At 36.0% G+C, this 22,277-nt stretch overlaps 1 protein-coding gene across 1 annotated transcript in view; it reads left to right on the top strand.

Moving 5' to 3' along the window:
- Nucleotides 1-1,332: 1,332 nt before the first annotated feature.
- The window catches only part of Cgrrf1 (cell growth regulator with ring finger domain 1), a 53,536-nt gene continuing 32,591 nt past the window's right edge, over nucleotides 1,333-22,277 (top strand). Inside the window, exons 1-2 of the mRNA XM_027929798.3 lie at nucleotides 1,333-1,552; nucleotides 10,245-10,384. Of these exons, the coding sequence (XP_027785599.1) occupies nucleotides 1,449-1,552; nucleotides 10,245-10,384 (244 nt within the window). The 5' untranslated portion in view covers nucleotides 1,333-1,448. The remainder of the gene's footprint in view (nucleotides 1,553-10,244; nucleotides 10,385-22,277) is intronic.

The raw sequence follows: 22,277 nt of genomic DNA, 5'->3' as shown, positions 1-22,277 counted from the left end.
CTTTCACAAATCAAATACTTAGTAACTAAAAATTATGTGATAAAAGCAAGTTTCTCAAATAGCACTACTACATGATCCTTTGCCAAGGGATATGCGAGGTCAGAGGACAAACTTGATTCATCTTTACCAAGCATGAATTTTAAGAGTGACTTTGGAGTGTTGCAGAGATGTCCCAAAGTCCATTCTCCCTTTCTTCTTCAGTAACAAATCCTGATTTGTAGCAGGGGATATTGCTGCCCAAAACAAGACAATGTTTCTAGGGTCTCAGCTGTAACTACGTATGGCTTTAGGATTAAATACAACCAAAGTGACACAAGGGAAGTATTTTGAGTTGAGAAGCTGATTAGAGTCAGAGCTGAGAGGGGATGGGAGGTGAGGGGAGGGAGTGGACTTTTAGCTACTTCCTGTACTTTATAGTTTGTACTTAATTTTAAAAAAAACGTTTTAAAGTTATGAAAGTGAAAATGAATTCTAATTCGAGGAGTGTAGGGGGAAGAGGGGAAAGGGGAGCAGGGAGAAGGACGATTATCCTCCTTCCTTTCTCTTCTGCTTTCTTCCCGCACCACCCGGCCCTCAATACTCAGGATTGAACCCTGAGAAGTGCTACCAATTCCTACACCCGTAGCTCTTCTATTTTTAGATAGTGTCTAGCTAAATTGCCTGGGTTGGCCTCTTCAGCCAATTGGATTCTCCTTCTCAGCCTCTGGAGTAGCTGATATTACTCGTGTGCGCCACCGCTCCGCTCCCCGGTTATTTCATTTTAAAGAGAATTTTGGACACGCAACGTTGATTTTCCTCTATTTCCAACTTGAAAAGGATGGCAAGGCGTGCATAAATTGCTTGGTGAAGACTCCTTTTTGTGTTTTTTATTGTGCCTATGCGTAAATCTTCTAGATTAAAAAAGAATAGGTGTGAGGTTATTTCATTTTATAGAACCCAAGGTGCCTGACCTTCTCTTCCCAAATTTGCCTATGTAGAGTTTCAGGATTTGGAAACTATGCACGTGGATTTCGGATTGCTTCTCTTGGGCACCAAAACACCTGCCTTTGCCTACATTTTGGAGTCGGTTCCAATTTTTATTTAGAATTTGCCGGCAGAACAGTGATCACCATTGGACCAGATTAGCGAAGGAGGTGCTTGCAGGCTACCAATCCCCGGAGTTGGGGGCGGTGCGATTTGGGGCTCCGCCCCTCCACGAAGCCAATAGCTTGAGGCGGGAGCGGGAGGGGCGTGGCACGCTCTGTTGGCGACGCCGTGATTGGTACGCAGGCTCCCACCTCCTGCGAGCTTGCCTCTACTTCCACCTCACGGGAAGCCTTGGTGAGGGAGGAACTAGAAAGTTTGTCCGCTTTGGGGCACCGTAGTGGCTTTTACCCCTGGCCGAGCTGGCTCGGTTTGGTCTGGGCTGGGCTGGGCGGCTGGAGCCGGGCTCAGCCCAGGGGACCCTAATGGCTGCGGTGTTTCTGGTAACGCTCTATGAATACTCACCGCTCTTCTACATCGCGGTGGTCTTTACTTGCTTCATCGTGACCACCGGCCTGGTACTAGGATGGTAAGTGTTCCAGGGCTAGGAGCAAGGGACGAAGGGACAGACAACCCTGGAGAGGGGTCGCGGCGAGCACCAGTGGGCGCAGGAGCAGGAACCCACGGGACTGGGGCGCCTGAGAGGCTGTTGGGTAATCGGTGAGGAGCACTGCGACTGACTGCTGAGGGTGAACCAGGTGAACACTGCACCTGCGTCACTGCCAGGCTTCGCCGTCAGGCCCCCGGAGCTGCGGATTTCTGGAGTGGTACCGGATTGGGATATTTTACCCAGCTTTGTTTCTAGGGGATAAAGCCGCCAGGAAGTGTCTGGTCTTGATGTTGGGATAAAGTACTTGTCCGACAGGCTTTGTCCCCGATTGAGGCCTACTGTGTGCCCAGAGTGAACCAGTCACCTGCTGTTCAGTGTACAGTCATGGACAGTAACAAGAAGTGATTGTTAATGTTTCTGACCGACCTAAACACTTGACCTCAGATCTTTAAGTGGAACTTTTCTCAGAATCAGTTACCGTTTGAGAATTTAATGATTTCTATGCCCATTCCACAATTCCACACCTTTTGAATAGTCGATAGAATTATAAAAATAAAAATTTTAGAGCTGGAAGAGACCTTAGAAATAAGTTACACTATGGTGTTGAAGCAGTTTGCCTATTGGAGACAAAGAGGACAGATTGTTAAATAACTCCTAAGCAATTCTTCTGGCCCATAGATTATCTTTCTCTCTTGAGGAGATGCCATTGTACTGTGTTGAGTCAAGCCTTATAAATAAAGTTGGAATCATTTTACTAGCCCACAAGGCTGCAGCCTTCATAAGACCCTTTGAAAAGATGGTGGTTCCAAATGTGTCTAATAGTGGTTCTAAGTGATAACAGCTATGACCTGACCCTTCTGAGAGAACGCCACTGAAGAGAAAGACATGAGCTGAATTTTGGAGAATGAATTTTTTTGAAAAGTAGTTGAGTGTGGATAGTTGAGAAGAGAAGGCATTTCAGAGAACACAACTTGAGTACAGAAGTACATTCTAGTAACTAAAGCAGGCTTTGTAAAACAAGTTCAAAAATACCCTTTGATTATTTATGTCATTACTTTAAAGAAAGAACACAGGCCCTTGTCAGTTTCTGAAAATACATGGCATCTTTAGGAACTAATCGAAGTTTTAGCATTTCCATACTGCTCCCCAACCTGCCCGTGAAAGAATGGAAAATTCTTTGTATGTGGATGGGGAAAGATGAAAACCAGTCTTCCATAATTTGTTATTCTTGACCCATCAAGTTTTATTGCTATTATTCATTTCAAGAAAATCTGTAACTAGAAATTAGGAAGGTGTTGCCCAAGTGTGAAAAGCAGTCTTAACACAAGTTTTTAAAATGACTATAATGTTGCTGTAATCCTCTTAAACATAATTTTTCTCCATTAGGAAAATCAATACCTAGTTGATAATTATATTATGTACTTAAATTGAGAGATTGAGATATTGAGAGATTTTGGCATAAGACAGACCGAGGTTCAAATCCTGACTGTCAGGTTTTTCACTTTTTGTATTTTTGGTACCATAGATTGAACCCAGGGTGCTTAACCACTGAGCTACATCTCCAGACTTTTTTATTTTGAGACAGGGTCTTGCTAAGTTGCTTAGAGCTGCACTAAATTGCTGAGGCTTGTCTTGAACTTACGATCCTCCTGCTACATCCTCCTAAGTCGATGGGATTACACATGAGTGCCACCATGCCCAACTATGATTGACTCTGCCAGGTTTAAGGCTTAGTTTCAATATTTAGCAATTACTCAATCATCCATGTAGGTATAAGGGTGGAAGTTCTGCTTCCCAAAGCACTGCTGAAGCCACAAGACCATCCATGTATGTGGCAGTCATTTCCATCCTGATTAGGCCTCATTGAGCCTAACTCAACCATTCTTTTCATGTGGCTTAGTTTTGCCCATGTAATTAAACTTTTGACTATTATTTGCAAACCTAAGCCAAGGTCACAGATTTATTGACTATAAATGAAGAAAATTTGGATTCTATTTTGATCTCACAAAAACAGGGCCAGAGGGTAAACTAAGTAGCCCACCATAATTTTCATTTTTTAAAAGACCTCCCTTAATACTTTTTAAGAGACCTGCCTCCCTTTTGGTAATCTGTTTTCTCTGTCATGGTTTTTACCTCAGTGTAGTTTCTTTCCTATTGCTCATTCTACTGCTTTGTGTTCACCTATACTGGTGAAAGTAGAGAAAGAATAGGATCATCTGATTACTAGATATCAATAGCAATAGGAAAGAATCATGCCATTGGATGTGTGATATTTCTTTTTATCTACATGGTAGTTTCTGTTAGCTCCTGTCAGTCACTGTGCAGAAAGGAGTCCAAAATGCCATATACATCTTTTAACAGTCTCAAATACTCAAGGATCCTGACTCAGCAGCTACCCCCTGCTTTCCTCTTAACTGTGGGTTATTAAACTGTTGTCTCTCAACTTCATACCACCTTTTCTGACCTAGTTGGAAGCAGCTTATCTATAAAAACAATTGCAAGATTTTGCAACTTGTATCTGTAGGAACCTGGGGAATATGTATAAGAATGGATAGCTAGTTTATTAGGCCAGGACATATTCAAACCACCTCTCTTCATGCCATACCTCTGTGAATCTGGGGCAGAACTCTAAACCATATTTCTCTTTTGCTAGCTTTCTGTGTATCAGGCTTTGCCAAGAAAGGAGGGAGAGCTGGAAGGCTTTCAAGAGGATAAAGGGGCTTTCTGATTTCTGTTTGATTCCTTTTCTTATCTGTCTTTATTCTGGCAGTGGTCTCAAGTTATTCCAGTTTAGTTTTCTACTGTTCTAGAACTAATCTCTACAACCCCTTAAAAATACCAATATCCTTTCCTCAGCTGAATCCTAGCTCCATGGAGTCGCTACTCTAAATTTCTGCACTGTTGTAATTCTCTTCCCTCTATTCCTTTGTCTTAGGAATAATAACTGCTTCCTGCTATTACTACTTCTTTGATATTCAGTTTCCCCCTTTTTGCCTTTTTTTTCCTTCAACTTTTGGTTTAACCCTCTCTTCTTACTGGAATCTAACCCAGGGCCTCACACATGCCAAGTCAGCACTCTATACTGAGCTGTATCCTCAGCCCTGGTTAACATTTTTTAATGTTTAAGTTCTCTGTTAAAATAACTGGTGTGGTTTTGTTCTCTTCGCTGGACCCTGGCTGATAAAGTGTTACTAAGAATGGAATCCTAGAAAGAAAAAATCATTAGAGATAGGGTTTGGGGGCTGAATTGGTTATTTCTTCAGCTCCTTGCTAATGAGAAATAAGGTTCTAATAATCTATGGCATGTAGTATATTTTAATTTATTAAATTACTACCTTTGGTTAATGGTGATAAAATTATTTCTGAAGCAGCTGCCTTGGGGGACCAAGTAGTTAAAGCGTTTGACTGTTACAGCAGGAACAGTGCCTACAGGGGCTGAGGGAGAGCTGATTTGGTTGCTGCTGAGTTCACTGGAGTGCTTACAGAAAGAAAATGACCAACTCAAATTTTGAAACTCTCAAATCAAGTCTCGGAGAATCAGAGTTTCTGTGGTTCTAAAGCACTTTATTTTGTATAGCCACGGGGTCAACCTTGCTAAAAATTTAACCCAGTTTTAATTGTGCTGGTTATAGACTTTACAGCCTTTTAGTGTCTTATTTAGCACATTGATTAGAAAGAAGTGGGTCTCTAAACTTAGAGTGGGGACATCTAGATAGACATGGACACACTGAGAATCTTGAAACCCCAGTTACTCTGTGCCTGCCCTTTTGATGAAGGTAGTCTTTCATGTGTTAGAAATCTAGTCTTCCCTCATTTGAAGATCTTGTGATAACTACAGTTAGAGCAGTCTCCTTGCAAAGGGATATCCATACTTAGTCCTACCTTTTGCCCTGAGATGGAGATCTCTGCATGTTCCACAGTACAGGAGCAAAAATCAGGTCTGGCTGGAAATACCTTTTCCTATAAAAGAATTGCAAGATTTTGCTAAATTGTACCTGTGGGAACCTGGGAATATGTGTGAGAATGGATTATTAGTTTGTTAGGCCCAGGATATATTCTCAAGAAATTCTGGATCTACAATGTTAACTCATCATCAGGTGCCTGTAATCCCAGCAACTCAGGAGGCAGAGGCAGGCAGACTATTGCAAGTTCAAGGCCAGGCTGAGCAATTTAGGGAGGCCTTGTCTTAAAAAAAAAAAAAAGGCATTGGGGATGTAGCTCCATGATGGCACACCCCTGGGTTCAATCCCCAGTACCACCAAAAAGAAAGAAACAATTTGTTATCTTGTACTTGTTTATCTGACTGAAACTTGATTAATTGGAGGTCTATATTTAATAAGATTGAGTAGCCGGTGTTTGGTGCTTTTTTTCTTTTTTTGGTGGGGAGGGTATGATGCTCAGGAGCAAACCATTTAGGATTTGTAATTTCTCTAAGAGGATTGATTTACCAACATCACATGAATTTTGTTTTATATATTTTCATTTTCATTTAGTTCATAATTTTTAAAATTCTCCTTGAAATCTGGCTTAGTTAGGAGTTTACTATTTAATCTAAATATTTGGGAGCTTTCAAGATATCTGTTAGTGACTTATTATTTGATTCCACTGTGGCCAGATATAGTTCTTATGATTTGACCTTGTAAATGAATTGAGATTTGTTTTATATCCAGAATATGGCCTCCCTCTCTGGTAAATTTCCTAATGCACTTAAAAAGAATATATTTTTTGCTATTATTGGGTGAGATGTTCTATACCTGTCAGGTAAAATTGATTTGATAGTATTAGTCAAGTCTTTGCTATTTTTACTGATATTTCTATCTATTGGTGCTACCAATTATTGAGTTCATGAGGAGTCTAAATTGCTGACTATGTGGATTTTTCTGTTTCTTTTTGCAATTGTGTTAGGGTTTACTTTATGTTTTGAAGTTCTATTAATACATGCGTAAACATTTAGAATTCTTGTGTCTGCCTAATTAATTAATCCTTTTGTCATTATGAAATGGCCATCTGTACTCTTGGTAATAGTCTTTGCCCTCATATCTACTGTGTCTGACATTAATATAGCCACTCCAGCCCCCCCCCCCCCCCCCCCCCCCCCGCAGTGCTGAGAGTTGAACCCAGGGACATTTGCGTGCTGGGCAAGTACTTTCTGTTGAGGTATACCCCCAGCCTCTACAGCTTTCTTTTGATTAGTATTAGCAGGTATATTTTTTCCATATTTTACTTATAATCTGTTTTTTTGTCTTTATTTTTCAAGTGGGTTTTGTATATGCAGCATGTAGTTAGGTCTTATGTTTTTATCCAATCTGATAATCTTTGTCTTTTAATCATTTTATATTTGATGCTGTTATCAATAAGGTTGGATTTAAGTTTACCATCTTGCTACTTATTTTCTATTTGTCCTGTCTGTACTTTCTTCCTTTTCCCCTCTTGTTCATTCTTCATTTGCATTAGTTAAGTGATTTATGTTGGTTTGTTAGCAATAACTTTTTTTAGTGATTGCTTTAGGGTTTGTGGTATTCTGTTAATTTTCAAGTAATATTTTAAAGAGGTTTAAGAAAGAAGAAGGAAAAAAAAAGAAATAAGAAGAACATTATATTTCCCCACATCAGTATCATTTCTGTGCTGTACATTTTTTGTATCAGTCTAAATTGCTACTTGGTATCATTCACCTTTTCCCCAAAAGATTTCCTTTAATATTTCTTGTTGTGCAAGAAATGATGTTGATAAAGAATTCTTTTTTTGCTTTTGTTATGTGTGAAAAGAATATTTATTTTTCTTTTGATTTTGAAAAAATACAGGTATAGAATTCTGACTGACAGCTTTTTATTTTATGTCTTTAAAGATATTTTGGTTTTCATTAATTCTGCAAGAATAACTACTGTCTTATGCAGTGCTTCTTTAAAGATATTTTCTTTATCACTGGTTTAAGGCAGTTTGATTACAATGTGCTTGAGCGTATTCTTCCTCGTTTCTCGTGTTTAGAGTTCATTAAATTTTTGGATCTGTGGGTTTATATTTTTCAATGAATTTGTCCATTATATGTTTAAATGCTTTATCTGTCCTCTGACTTTGCTCTGTAGACTTCAATTACATGTATATTAGGCTGCTTGAAATTGTCCTTTGTTCTACTGACTTTTTAAAAATTATTATTATTCAGTTTTCTTTTCCTGTTTCATTGGGGTACTTTTTATTATGTTGCCTTCAGATTTATTCACTCATCTTTTGTTCTGCAGTCAATCCCATCCAGTGTATTTTTCATCTCAGTATATTGTATTTATCATCTCTAGAAGTTGATTTGGGTCTTTTTTTAAAAAGATATTTTTAGTTGTAGATGGACATAATACATTTATTTTATTTTAACGTGAAGCTGAGGAGCAAACACAGTGCCTCACATGGACTAGGTGAACACTCTAACACTGAGCTATGACTCCAGCCCTAATTTGGGTCTTTTTTATATCGTCCATGTCTCTATATAATATGTTCAAACTTTAATTACCTTTTATTTAGTTTTTCCTCCTCATTATAGGTAATATTTTCCTAATTCTTTGCATGCCTATTAATTTTTTCAATAGATGCAAAAATATTGTGAATTTTACCTTATGAGATGCTGGGTATTTTTGTATTCTTGAGGTTTTCTCTGGGTCACAGTTAAGATGCCTGCAAACAGTTTGATCTGGTAGATGCTTACTTCCCAGCTTTATTAGGCAGGGCCAGAGCAGCTTTTTCTAACTGTCCAATAAAATTAAATTCATCATCTTGAATGGATTTCTGTTCTATTTGTTAATTTTATTGATGTCCTCTCAGCATTAGGTTTATTGTCATGTTTTGACATATTAGTTTTCAACCTAAATTTTCGTGGTATGATTTTATAATTATTTACACCTAGATTCTTAGATCAGTCTTAAGACTGAGACTTATAATGATAGTTGTGCTCAAGATTGACATTTGCCTAACCCAGCTCCTGCTATTATAAACCTTGATCTGACCCTTGTCTTGGATAGATAACCTCTACTGGCTTCCTAGTACGTGAAGGCTTAGTTGCCACTGCCTGCTACAAGACTCAGGGCCCATCACACCATGGCATCAGCTTTACTCATAATGTTTCTTTCCCTTGTCAGATCCATTAAGATACTTATTTTTAAACCCAGCTATGTCTCTTTTCCAACATTTTATTATAAAAATTTTCAAACAGAATAGTAGAAAGAATTATATAGGGAACATTTACCCATCACTTAGATTCTACACCAAAGTTATTATAATTTTCTTATTACATATTTGTCCATTCATCCATCTTCTATCCAATCAACAGTCCATCTTATTTTGGGATACATTTCAAAGGAAGTTGTGCTCTTCGTTCATAAGTACCAGAGCATGACTATTATTAGGAGAGTTCAGTGTTTGTTTTGTTCGTAGTTCTTTTTCTTTTAAAGTAATATTTACATACAATGAAATGAACAGTTCTCAAGCATATCATTGGCCAAGTGTTATCAAACTTTCTATTCAATTCAACTTTCATCAAGATATAGATTTCATCACCAGTAAAGGTTCTTTATGCTCCTTCCCACTCATTTCCTACTCCTGTACTCCCAGAAGCAACCTTTGTTCTCTTTTTTATTTCTCCCAGAAGTTAGTTTTGCCTACTTTAGAATTTCCTTTCTTTACTTACCTTTTTCTTTCTTTCTTTTTTTTTTTTTTTTTTCAGAACTGTAAGAACTGTGAATGGAATCCAGGGGTGCTCTACTACTGAACCACAACCCCAGGCCTTTTTACTTTTTATTTTGATACAGGGTCTCACTAAGTTGCCAAGACTAGTCTTGAACTTGTGTCCTCCTGCCTCAACCTCCCGAGTTGCTGGGATTACAGCCATGTGCCACTGTTCTTGGCAGGAATTTTATAATAGGGAATCATATAGTGTTTGCTCCTTTGTATGAGGTTTCTTTTGCACAGCATCGTGTTTTTGAAATTCATTCACGTGCTTATAGCAAAAAGTTGGTTTTTTTCAGTGCTAAATATTACTATTTCTTTGTTTAAAAATATACTGTTTTGCTTACTCATTTCAGCAAGGTCTCTTTAATTTTATTTCTTATCTATTACTGGTATGTATATATAGAGAAAGGAGTATATCGAAGTCTGAAATTTTACTAAAACTGAGTTTAGTCTCATTTTCCTTTCAAATCTGTTCACTGTGTATGTCAGAGTTTACATTTTTACATGAAATTTAAAAATAGAAAATCGCTTATGTAAATGAAGGACTATCTTTGGTATTTTAAAAGTTCTCTTGCCTGATAAATTATAGCAAGTAGTCTGCATATTGAATGTATATTTGTTTTTCATATCTTTTTTAAAATGTAATAATTCTATACTGTTTTTGCTAGTAAGTATAATTTACCTAAAATCACTATGTTCCTTTTTGCTATTAAGAATATTAACAATATAACTCTTATTCTCAAGAGTATGTTTATTCAGCCAGCTGAACTGTGTGTTGCGGTGCTATGGGACCTCTAATCTCTCTTAATACTAGATTAATTCTGCAAAATAGTATAAGTAAAGTAACAACCTCTTTTAAACAATCTGTGTTAAAAGGACTAGCTTCATGAAGTACAATATACATATGACAATAAAATTTCAACATTTGTTAAAATTATGTTTTATTTTTACTTTTCTTTAGGTTTGGTTGGGATGTTCCAGTAATTCTGAGAAATTCAGAAGAGACCCAGTTCAACACAAGAGTTTTCAAAAAGCAAATGAGACAAGTCAAGAATCCTTTTGGCTTAGAGATCACTAATCCATCTATAGCTTCAATTACAAGTTGGTGGCTATTTTTCAAAGATATTCTTTCATCTCCTTTTTAGCCCTTATATATTTTTTCTCTATTGCTTTCTCTTCATTATACTTTTACCAAACATTTATTGCATATCTATTTTGTTTCAGGGACTAGATTGAATATTGCAGATACAAAGATTAAGTATTTATAAACTATGTTCCTAAGGGATTTACCAACTAGTAAACAGAGGGAGGTATGTTTACAAAGGAGAAGAATGAAGTGTTAAGGGTATTAGTGAGGAGAATCTGTTAGGGCACTGTGCTATTTTCATTGGTCTTTAGTGAAGTGAGAAATGACGTAGTATGTCTAAGTACAGTTAATGTAAGGCTGCTAACCTTCTAAAGAACAAGCATCTTTTAATGTGACATTAAGGTAGTTTGATAAAAATTATTTTCATATAAAATGTTATTTTTGTGATGGTAATAATAGATGGCAACCATTTGTTTCTGTACTTACTTGGAAAAATAAATTGTCATCAGGACCATTAGAAATAATGGGAATGAATACTAAACAAAGAAATGGTTAAATTTCCTAGGGTGCAAAGATATATTTCGGAAAGGCTTCATAGAAGAGAATGTGCTGAGTCTCTTTTATTTTCCTTCCTTTCCCCCTCTTAGTTTTTGTTTTGAGTAATCTTGACTGATAAATAAGTAGTATGTAGCTTGGGTTTGAGGAAACTTCTAGGTAAAGGAAGAAACATGAGCAAAGCACTATGATATACCTATCATAGGTGAGAAACAAAATAATACATTAGAGGAACAAGAAGTCATTTGTTATGATTAAAACAGGGTGGAACAGGTAAGAGAGAAAAGTGCAGGAAGACTTAGGTTTTTTTGCCTGGGTCCCACATAAACAGATACTATTACAAAGATAAGCAGTACTAGAGGAAAGACAGGCTTTGGAAGAAAGATATTGAATTTACTGTTGAACTTTTGGACTTTGAAATGCTTTTGTGACAGTTCAATAGAGATAGAGAGTGGGCAATTCTAGATTGAATTCTGTGCTTTTCAAAGATTTTGGGGCTGAAATTCTTACCTTTTATATTTATTTACCTTTCAGGCATCTTAAAAATAAATAAATTTCAGCTTTTTGCCTTATTTTAGCTCCTGCCCATTTTTCTTCTTTCTTTCATTGCTCACTTCTGAAAAGCTTCTTGCTTCCCTAGTCCCTTTTCCTCCTTGATGCAGCACAGTCTATGTTTTCCCCGTGCCCTCTGCTGAAATGACTTTCTTCAACTTCACTACTTATCACTTCTGCCCTCCACCCACAACCTCCAAATCCTGAGTCACTGCTTTTTCTGAAGTACTTAACAGTTGACCAGTCCTTTCCTTCTTGACGTCATGCCTCATGACTTCTGTGGACCATTCTTATCTAGTCATCCTTCCTGCCTCTAACTTTCAGAATCTAATCATCTGTCAAAATCAGTTTACTTAGTCATTAAGGAAAAAGTATAGAATTTCTTATTCTTCCTCCTTAACTGTAAATAATGCTACCCTATGAGTGGAAGAAAATTAGGGCCCTCCCCTCACAGCAGGTAAATTTAAGGTATAACACAGATTAAAAACTAATTTGTTTATAAAACAGTAGGTTGTGCATACCTGATTAAAATATACACAATAGTGGTAGCTCTGTGACTTCCAATCTCTTTGACTTTGGACTTGAACTTGCTACAATATTTCATCTGGCTCTTAAGCAGGACTGCCAACAAAAAAATTTACCAGTATAAGGCCATCCTTCCTGCAGTACATTTCTGCAAGCCCAGAAATATACTGAAATAGTGAGAAGAGTTAATACATTGTGAGCAAAATACAGGACATTCATGAGCTACAAAGTGTGAGGAAATCCATCAATTTGTCTTTTAGGCAGAAATAGTTACAAATAAAACCAGCCCTGCAGGGCTGGGGTTTTGACTCAGTGTGGTAGAGCATTTGCCTAGCATGTGTGAGGCACTGGGTTCGATTCTCAGCACTGCATATGAATAAATGAATAAAATAAAGGTCTATCAACAACCAAAAAAATAAAAAATAAAAAACACAAACAAACAAACAAACAAAAACAGCCTTGCAAATGTTTGAAGTAATTGAAATGATTGCCAGTAAGTAAACCTCAGTTATGCCCACATATTAGGCATTAACCAACAGTAACATTCATCAAGTACATAAAATAATTTTCAAAGTGTAGATTTATAGCATGATTGAATTTTTAATTTTTAAATTACTATGGCGTATCATTCATTCTCAGTTTTCTATAGGGAAGGATTTTGGCAGGAATTGTATTTAGCAGAGTAAAATTCATTTGTTTAATTTGTGGAAAGGTAGGTATTATTAAAGATGGCTACATAGGAGGATAAAATAATCTTCTGACAATTTAAAAGGTTATTTCATTTGATACATAGATAATTTAATTTTCCAGGATTTTTTTTTTTCCACCTCTGTACCCGAAATGATTGACATATTGGAAGGTGGTCAGGGGAACATCTGGAGATCTGACTTAAATTGAAAACATATGAAAGAATCCATTTTGTTTTGTTTTGATGCCTGAGATTGAACCCAGGGATGCTTAGTCACTGAACCACATCCCCAGTCCTTTTTATTTTTTATTTTGAGACAGAGTCTCACTAAATTATTTAGGATCTTTCTTAGTTGCTGAGGTTGACCTTGAATTTATGATCCTCCTACCTCAACATCCTTGCTGGGATTAGAGTCATGTGTCACTGTGCCCACCAGTTTTGTTTTTAAATTTTTAAAGTTTTTTTCTAATTAGTTATACATGACAGCAGAATGCATTTCAACTCATTGTACATAAATGGAGCACAACTTTTCATTTCTCTGGCTGTACACAATGCAGTCATACCGTTTATGCAATCATACATAGGATAATAATGTCTGTCTCATTCTACCATCCTTCCCACTGCCTCTTCCTTTCCCTCATTCCCTTCTGCCAAATGCAAAGTTTCTCATTCTTCCCTAGCCCTCCTCCCCCATTAGGGATCAGCATATGCATATTAGAGAAAGCATTTGCCCTTTGGGTTTTTGGGATTGACTTATTTCACTTAGCATGATATTCTCCAACTCTGTTCATTTACCTTAAGATGCCATAATTTCATTCTTCTTTAAGGCTGATATTCCATTGTGTACATATACCACATTTTCTTAATTCATTCATCTGTTGAAGGGCATCTAGACTGGTTCCATAGTTTAGCTATTGTGAATTAAACATGGATGTGGCTGCGTCACTGTAGTATGCTGATTTTAAGTCCTTTGAGTATAAACTGATGAGTGGAATAACTGGGTCAAATGGTGGTTCCATTCCATGTTTTCTAAGGAATCTCCATACTGCTTTCCAGAGGGGTTGCACCAATTTGCAATCCCACGTTTGAGTGTACTTTCCCCCCTACATCCTTGCCAACACTTATTGTTGCTGCTTGTATTCTTGATAATTGCCATTCTGATTGAAGTGAGATGAAATCTTAGAGTAGTTTTGATTTGCATTTCTCTAATTGCTAGAGATGTTGAACATTTTTTCATATGTTTGTTGATTGATTGTATATCTTCTGTGAAGTGTCTGTTAAGTTCCTTAGCCCATTTATTGATTGGGTTATTTGCTTTTGTCGTTAAATTTTTTGAGTTCTTTATATATCCTGAAGATTAGTGCTCTATCTGATGTGAGTGTGGTAAAAATTTTCTCCCATACTGTAAGCTCTCTCTTTACATTATTGATTATTTCTTTTGCTGAAAAGAAGCTTTTTAGTTTGAATCCATCCCATTTATTGATTCTTGATTTTATTTCTTGTGCTTTAGAAGTAATGTTAAAGAAGTCAGATCCTAAGCTAACATGATGAAGATTTAAGCCTACTTTTTCTTCTGTTAAGCGCAGGGTCTCTCATCTAATTCCTAGGTCCTTGATCCACTTTGAGTTTTGTGCAGGGTGAGAGCTAGGGATCTAATTTTATTTTGTTACACGTGGATTTCCAGTTTTCCTAGCACCATTTGTTGAAGAGGCTGTCTTTTCTCCAATGTATGTTTTTAGTGTCTTTGTCTAGTATGAGATAACTGTATTTATGTGGGTTTGTCTCTGTCTTCTAGTCTATACCATTAGTCTTCATATGTATTTTGGTACCGATACCAGGCCATTTTTGTTATTTTTGCTCTGTAGTATAATTTAAGGTCTGGTATTGTGATACCTCCTACTTCACTCTTCTTGCTAAGGATTGCTTTGGTTATTCTGGGTCTCTTATTTTTCCAAATGAATTTCATGATTGCTTTTTCTTTTTCTATGAAGAATGACATTGGGATTTTAATAGGAATTGCATTAAATCTGCATAACACTTTTGGTAGTATGGCCATTTTGACAATATTAATTCTGCCATGTGCAAAAACATGGGAGATATTTTCATCTTCTAAGGTCTTCAGTTTCTTTCATTAGGTTCTGTAGTTTTCATTGTAGAGGTCTTTCACTTCTCTTGTTAGATTGATTCCCAAGTATAGTATGTATGTATGTATGTATTTTTGAGGCTGTTGCAAAGGGGGTAGTTTTTCTAATTTCTCTTTCAGAAGATTCATCACTGGTATGTAGAAATGCATTTGATTTATGGGTGTTGATTTTATATACTGCTACTTTGCTGAATTCATTTAATAGCTCAAGAAGTTTTCTGGTGGAATTTTTTGGATCTTCTAAATATAGAATCATGTCACTGGCAAATAGTGATAGTTTCAGTTCTTCTTTTCCTATTTACATCCATTAATTTCTTTCATCTATCTGTTTGCTCTGGCTAGAGTTTCCAAGACTATATTGAATAGAAGTGGTAAAACAGTATTTTTTTGATTCCAGTTTTTAGAGGGAATGCCTTCAATTTTTCTCTACTTAGAATGATGTTGGACTTGGGCATATTGTAGATAGTTTTTACAATGTTGAGGTATGTTCCTACTATCCCTAGTTTGTCTAGTGTTTTGAACATGAAGGGGTGCTGTATTTTGTCAAATGCTTTTTCTACATCTGTTGCGATGCTCATATGAATCTTAAAGCTTTAAGTCTATTGATGTGATGAATTATGTTTATTGATTTCTGTATATTGAACCAATCTTGAATCCCTGGGATAAACCCCACTTGACCATGATGCACTGTCTTTTTAATGTTTTTATAAGCTATTTGCCAGAATTTTATTGAGAAGTTTTGCATCTATGTTCATCAGGGATATTGGTCTGAAGTTTTCTTTTCTTGATGTGACTTTGTCTGGTTTTGGTATCAGGGTGATACTAGCCTCATAGAATGAGTTTGGGAAGACCCCTCCTTTTCTATTTCATGGGATAATTTGAGGAGTATTGGTGTTAGTTCTTCCTTGAAGGTCTTGTAGAAATCAGCTGAGAATCCATCGGGTTCTGCGCTTTTCTTTGTTGGTAGCCTTTTGATGGCATCTTCTATTCCATTGCTTGAAATTGATTTGTTTAAATTGTGTATGTCCTCCTGATTCAGTTTGGGTAGATCCTATTTCTCTAGAAATTTGTCAATGTCTTCAAGATTTTCTATTTTATGGGAGCATAAATTTTCAAAATAGTTTCTAATTATCTTCTGTATTTCAATAGTGTCCTTCATGATATTTCCCTTTTCATCATGAATTTTAGTAATTTGAGTTTTTTCTCTCTTTCTCTTTGTTGGCTGGCTAAGGGTTTATCAATTTTATTTATTTTTTCAAATAACCAACTTTTCGTTTTTGTCAATGTTTTGAATTTTCTTTTGTTTCAATTTCATTGATTTTAGCTCTGTTTTAATTTTTTCCTGTCGTCTACTATTTTTGGTGTTGATTTGTTCTTCTTTTTCTAGAGCTTTGAGATGTAATGTTAAGTCATTTGTTTGTTGACTTTTTATTCTTTTAATGAATGAGTTCAATGCAATGAACTCAAAGCTTGGTATATATTGTTTTAGGACCTTCTAACTTTGAGGGCCAAGAATCAGATACACACACACACACACATACACACACACTCTTAGTACTGCTTTCATAGTGTCACAGAGATTTTGATACGTTGTATCGATGTTCTCATTTACTTCTAAGAATTTTTAAATTTCCTACCTGATTTCTTCTACTATTCATTCGTCATTCAATAGCATATTATTTAGTCTGCAAGTGTTGGAGTAACTTCTATTTTTTATTTTATCATTGATTTCTAATTTCATTCCATTATTATTTTATAGAATGGAGGGTAGTATCTATTTTTTTTTTGTATTTGCTAAGACTTGCTTTGTGGCATAACATATGGTCTATTTTAGAGAAGGATCCATGTGCTGCTGAGAAAATGATCATTGATGGATGAAATGTTCTATATATGTCTGTTAAGTCTAAATTATTGATTGTATTATTTAGTTCTGTAGTTTCTTTGTTTAATTTTTGTTTGGAATATCTATTCTGTGGTGAGAGGTGTGTTAAAGTCACTCAGTGTTATTATGTTGTGGTCTATTTGCTTCTTGAAATTGTGAAGGGTTTGTTTGATGTACATAAGTGTTCCGTTGTTTGGGACATAAATTTGATTGTTATGTTTTGTTGATGTATAATTCCCTTAAGCAGTATGAAATGTCCTTCTTTATCCCTTCTGACTAACTTTGGTTTGAAATCAACTTTATCTGATATGAGGTTGGAAACCACTGCTTGTTTATGCAATCCATAGGAGTGGTATGTTTTTTTCCCATCCTTTCACCTTTAGTTTGTGGATGTCTTTTCCTATGAGATGAGTCTCTTGAAGACAGTGTATTATTGGGTCTTTTTTTTTTTTTTTTAATCTAATCTGCCAGTCTATGTCTTTTGATTAATGAGTTTTGGCCATTAACATTCAGGGTTATTACTGAGATATGATTCATACTCCCAGTCATTTTGATTTATTTTTGGTTTTTAACTTCACTTGGTTTCTCCTTTGATTGGCTTTTCCTTAAGTGTAGTTTCTCCCTTTGCTGATTTTCTTTTCTTTTTTTTTTTCATTTCCTCCTCATGGGAATATTTTGCTGAGAATGTTCTGTAGTACAGGCTTTCTAGTTGTAAATTCTTTTAACTTTTGTTTATCATGGAAGGTTTTTATTTCATCACCAAATCTGAAGCTTAATTTTGCTGGTAGAAGATTCTTGGTTGGCATCCATTTTCTCTCAGAGCTTGGTATATATTGTTTTAGGACCTTCTAACTTTGAGGGCCAAGAATTAGATATATATATATATACACACACATACACACACACACATACACACACACACACATACAATACACATATATATACAGATATACACACATATACATATATATATTTTTTATTTGTAGTCGGATACAGTACCTTTATTTCATTTATTTTTATGGGTGCTAAGGATCGAACCCAGTGCCTCACACATGCTAGGCAAGTGCTCTCCTACTGAGCCACAATCCCAGCCCCAAGAATCAGTTTTAATCATGGTTATTCAGTTCTGTTTATTAGGGTAAAGTTGTTGGGATTTTTGTTGTTGTTATTTACTGATAGTGTGTTTGGCTTTGTATTTCCATTTCCCCAATGTAGAGACTTTAATGAAATTTTAAGTAGGTACTCAATATGTATTAGTTGGATTTAATTAATTTGGTGCAACAATTCTGCTGTCACTTTGTAAGCAGTTTCCTTGTGTTTTTTTTTTTTTTTTTCCTGGTTACTGTTTATTATTAATTTATTCTTACCAATCATCTTAAATGGTTCTAAGAACATGAAAAAGAATAAAAAGGTCTCACTTAAAGCAAATTTTTTTTTCATTAAATGAGGAAAATTTTATTTGATTTGATATGGCTGGCGTTTTTGTACAGTTTTTTTTTTTTTTATTGGTTGTTCAAAACATTATAAAGCTCTTGACATATCATATTTCATACATTTGATTCAAGTGGATTTTAAACTCCTAATTTTACCCCAAATACAGATTGTAGAATCACGTCGGTTACACATCCACATTTTCACATAATGCCCTATTAGTAACTGTTGTATTCTGCTACCTTTCCTATCCTCTACTATCTCCCCTCCCCTCCCCTCCCATCTTCTCTCTCTCTACCCCATCTACTATAATTCATTTCTCTCCTTGTTTATTTTCCCATTCCCCTCACAACCTCTTATATGTAATTTTGTATAACAATGGGGATCTCCCTCCATTACCATGCAATTTCCCTTTTCTCTCCCTTTCCCTCCCACCTCATGTATCTGTTTAATGTTAATCTTTTCTTCCTGCTCTTCCTTCCTGCTTTGTTCTTAGTTGCTCTCATTATATCAAAGAAGACATTTGGTATTTGTTTTTTGGGGATTGGCTAGCTTCACTAAGCATAATCTGCTCTAGTGCCATCCATTTCCCTGCAAATTCCATGATTTTGTCGTTTTTTAGTGCTGTATAATACTCCATGGTGTATAAATGCCACATTTTTTTTATCCATTCATCTATTGAAGGGCATCTGGGTTGGTTCCATAGTCTGGAGATTGTGAATTGTGCTGCTATGAACATCGATGTAGCAGTATCCCTGTAGTACGCTCTTTTAAGGTCTTCAGGGAATAGTCCGAGAAGGGCAATAGCTGGGTCAAATGGTGGTTCCATTCCCAGCTTTCCCAGGAATCTGCATACTGCTTTCCAAATTGGCCGCACCAGTTTGCAGTCCCACCAGCAATGTACAAGAGTACCCTTTTCCCCACATCCTCTCCAGCACTTGTTGTTGTTTGACTTCATAATGGCTGCCAATCTTACTGGAGTGAGATGGTATCTTAGGGTGGTTTTGATTTGCATTTCTCTGACTGCTAGTGATGGTGAGCATTTTTTCATGTACTTGTTGATTGATTGTATGTCCTCCTCTGAGAAGTATCTGTTCAGGTCTTTGTCCCATTTGTTGATTGGGTTATTTGTTTTCTTATTGTTTAATTTTTTGAGTCCTTTGTATACTCTGGATATTAGGGCTGTATCTGAAGTGTGAGGAGTAAAAATTTGTTCCCATGATGTAGGCTCCCTATTTACCTCTCTTATTGTTTCTCTTGCTGAGAAAAAACTTTTCAGTTTAAGTAAGTCCCATTTGTTGATTCTTGTTATTAACTTTTGTGCTATGGGTGTCCTATTAAGGAATTTGGAGCCCAACCCCACAATATGTAGATCGGAGCCAACTTTTTCTTCTATCAGACGTAGAGTCTCTGATTTGATATCTAGCTCCTTGATCCACTTTGAGTTAACTTTTGTGCATGGCGAGAGGAGGGGATTCAGTTTCATTTTGTTGCATATGGATTTCCAGTTTTCCCAACACCATTTGTTGAAGATGCTATCCTTCCTCTATTGCATGCTTTTAGCTCCTTTATCAAATATAAGATAGTTGTAGCTTTGTGGATTAGTCTCTGTGTCCTCTATTCTGTACCATTGGTCCACCTGCCTGTTTTGGTACCAGTACCATGCTGTTTTTGTTACTATTGCTCTGTAATATAGTTTTAAATCCGGTATCGCTATACCACCTGATTCACACTTCCTGCTTAGAATTGCTTTTGCTATTCTGGGTCTTTTATTTTTCCATATGAATTTCATGATTGCTTTATCTATTTCTACAAGAAATGCCATTGGGATTTTGATTGGCATTGCATTAAACCTATAGAGAACTTTTGGTAATATCGCCATTTTGATGATGTTAGTTCTGCCTATCCATGAACAGGGTATATTTTTCTATCTTCTAAGATCTTCTTCTACTTCTCTTTTTAGGGTTTTGTAGTTTTCATTGTATAAATCCTTCACCTCTTTTGTTAGGTTGATTCCCAAGTTTTTTTTTTTTTTTTTTTTGAGGATATTGTGAATGGAGTGTTTTTCCTCATTTCCGTTTCAGAAGTTTTGTCGCTGATATACAGAAATGCCTTTGATTTATGCGTGTTGATTTTATATCCTGCCACTTTGCTGAATTCATTTATTAGTTCTAGTAGTTTTTTTGTAGACCTTTTTGGGTCTTCTAGGTATAGAATCATGTCTTCCGCAAATAGTGATAATTTAAGTTCTTCTTTTCCTATTTTTATGCCTTTAATTTCTTTCGTCTGTCTAATTGCTCTGGCCAGTGTTTCGAGAACTATATTGAATAGAAGTAGTGAAAGAGGACATCCCTGTCTTGTTCCAGATTTTAGGGGGAATGCCTTCAATTTTTCTCCATTGAGAATGATGCTAGCCTGAGGCTTAGCATAAATAGCTTTTACTATGTCGAGGTAAGTTCCTGTTATTCCTAGTTTTTCTAATGTTTTGAACATAAAGGGATGCTGTACTTTGTTGAATGCTTTTTCTGCGTCTATTGAGATGATCATATGGTTCTTATCTTTAAGTCTATTGATGTGGTGAATAACATTTATTGATTTCCGTATATTGAACCATCCTTGCATCCCAGGGATGAATCCTACTTGATCATGGTGCACAATTTTTTTGATGTGCCTTTGTATCCAATTCGCCAGAATTTTATTGAGGATTTTTGCATCTAGGTTCATCAGAGATATTGGTCTGTAGTTTTCTTTCTTTGAGGTGTCTTTGTCTGGTTTCGGAATCAGGGTGATGTTGGCCTCATAGAATGAATTTGGCAGAGCTCCCTCTTTTTCTATTTCCTGAAATAGCTTGAAAAGTATTGGTATTAATTCTTCCTTAAAGGTTTTGTAAAACTCCACTGTATACCCATCTGGTCCTGGGCTTTTCTTGGTTGGAAGTCTTTTGATTGCTTCCTCTATTTCATCTATTGATATTGGTCTGTTTAAGTTGTGAGTATCCTCCTGACTCAGTCTGGGCAAATCATATGACTTAAGGAATTTATCGATGTCTTCACTATCTTCTATTTTATTGGAATATAGGTTTTCAAAATAATTTCTAATTGTCTTCTGTATTTCTGTAGCGCCTGTTGTGATATTGCCTTTTTCATCCCGTATGTTAGTAATTTGAGTTCTCTCTCTTCTTCTCTTCATTAGCATGGCTAAGGGTCTGTCGATCTTATTTATTTTTTCAAAGAACCAACTTTTAGTTTTGTTAATTTTTTCAATAGTTTCTTTTGTTTCAATTTCGTTTATTTCCGCTCTGATTTTAATTATTTCTTGCCTTCTGCTAAATTTGCTGTTGTTTTGCTCTTCCTTTTCTAGGGCTTTGAGATGAAGTGTGAGCTCATTTATTTGTTGGTTTTTCCTTTTTTTGAGGAATGACCTCCAGGCGATGAATTTCCCTCTTAAAACTGCTTTCATTGTGTCCCATAGATTCTGATATGTTGTGTCTGTATTTTCATTTATCTCTAAGAATTTTTTGATTTCCTCCTTTATGTCTTCTGTAACCCATTGATCATTCAGTAACATATTGTTCATTTTCCATGTGATGTAGAATTTTTCCTTCCTTTTTTCATCATTGATTTCCAGTTTCATTCCATTATGATCAGATAAAATGAATGGGATTATCTCCACCCCTGTATATTTACTGAGGGTTGCCCTATGGCATAATATATGGTCTATTTTTGAGAAGGATCCATGTGCTGCTGAGAAAAAAGTATATCCACTTGATGATGGTTGATATATTCTATATATGTCAGTTAAGTCTAGGTTGTTGATTGTGATATTGAGTTCTATAGTTTCTTTATTCAACTTTTGTTTGGAGGATCTGTCAAATGGTGAGAGAGGTGTGTTGAAGTCACCCATAATTATTGTGTTGTGGTCTATTTGATTCTTGAACTTGAGGAGAATTTGTTTTATGAACGTCGCAGCACCATTATTTGGTGCATAAATATTGATAATTGTTATGTCTTGTTGGTGAATGGTTCCTTTTAACAGTATATAATGTCCTTCCTTATCCCTTTTGATTAACTTAGTCTTGAACTCGATTTTATTCGATATGAGGATGGCCACCCCTGCTTGCTTGCGAGGACC

The sequence above is a fragment of the Marmota flaviventris genome, chromosome 2 (genome assembly GCF_047511675.1).
Source record: "Marmota flaviventris isolate mMarFla1 chromosome 2, mMarFla1.hap1, whole genome shotgun sequence".
Classification (NCBI taxonomy): Eukaryota; Metazoa; Chordata; class Mammalia; order Rodentia; family Sciuridae; genus Marmota; species Marmota flaviventris.
This window is presented reverse-complemented; position numbering and strand designations above follow the sequence as displayed.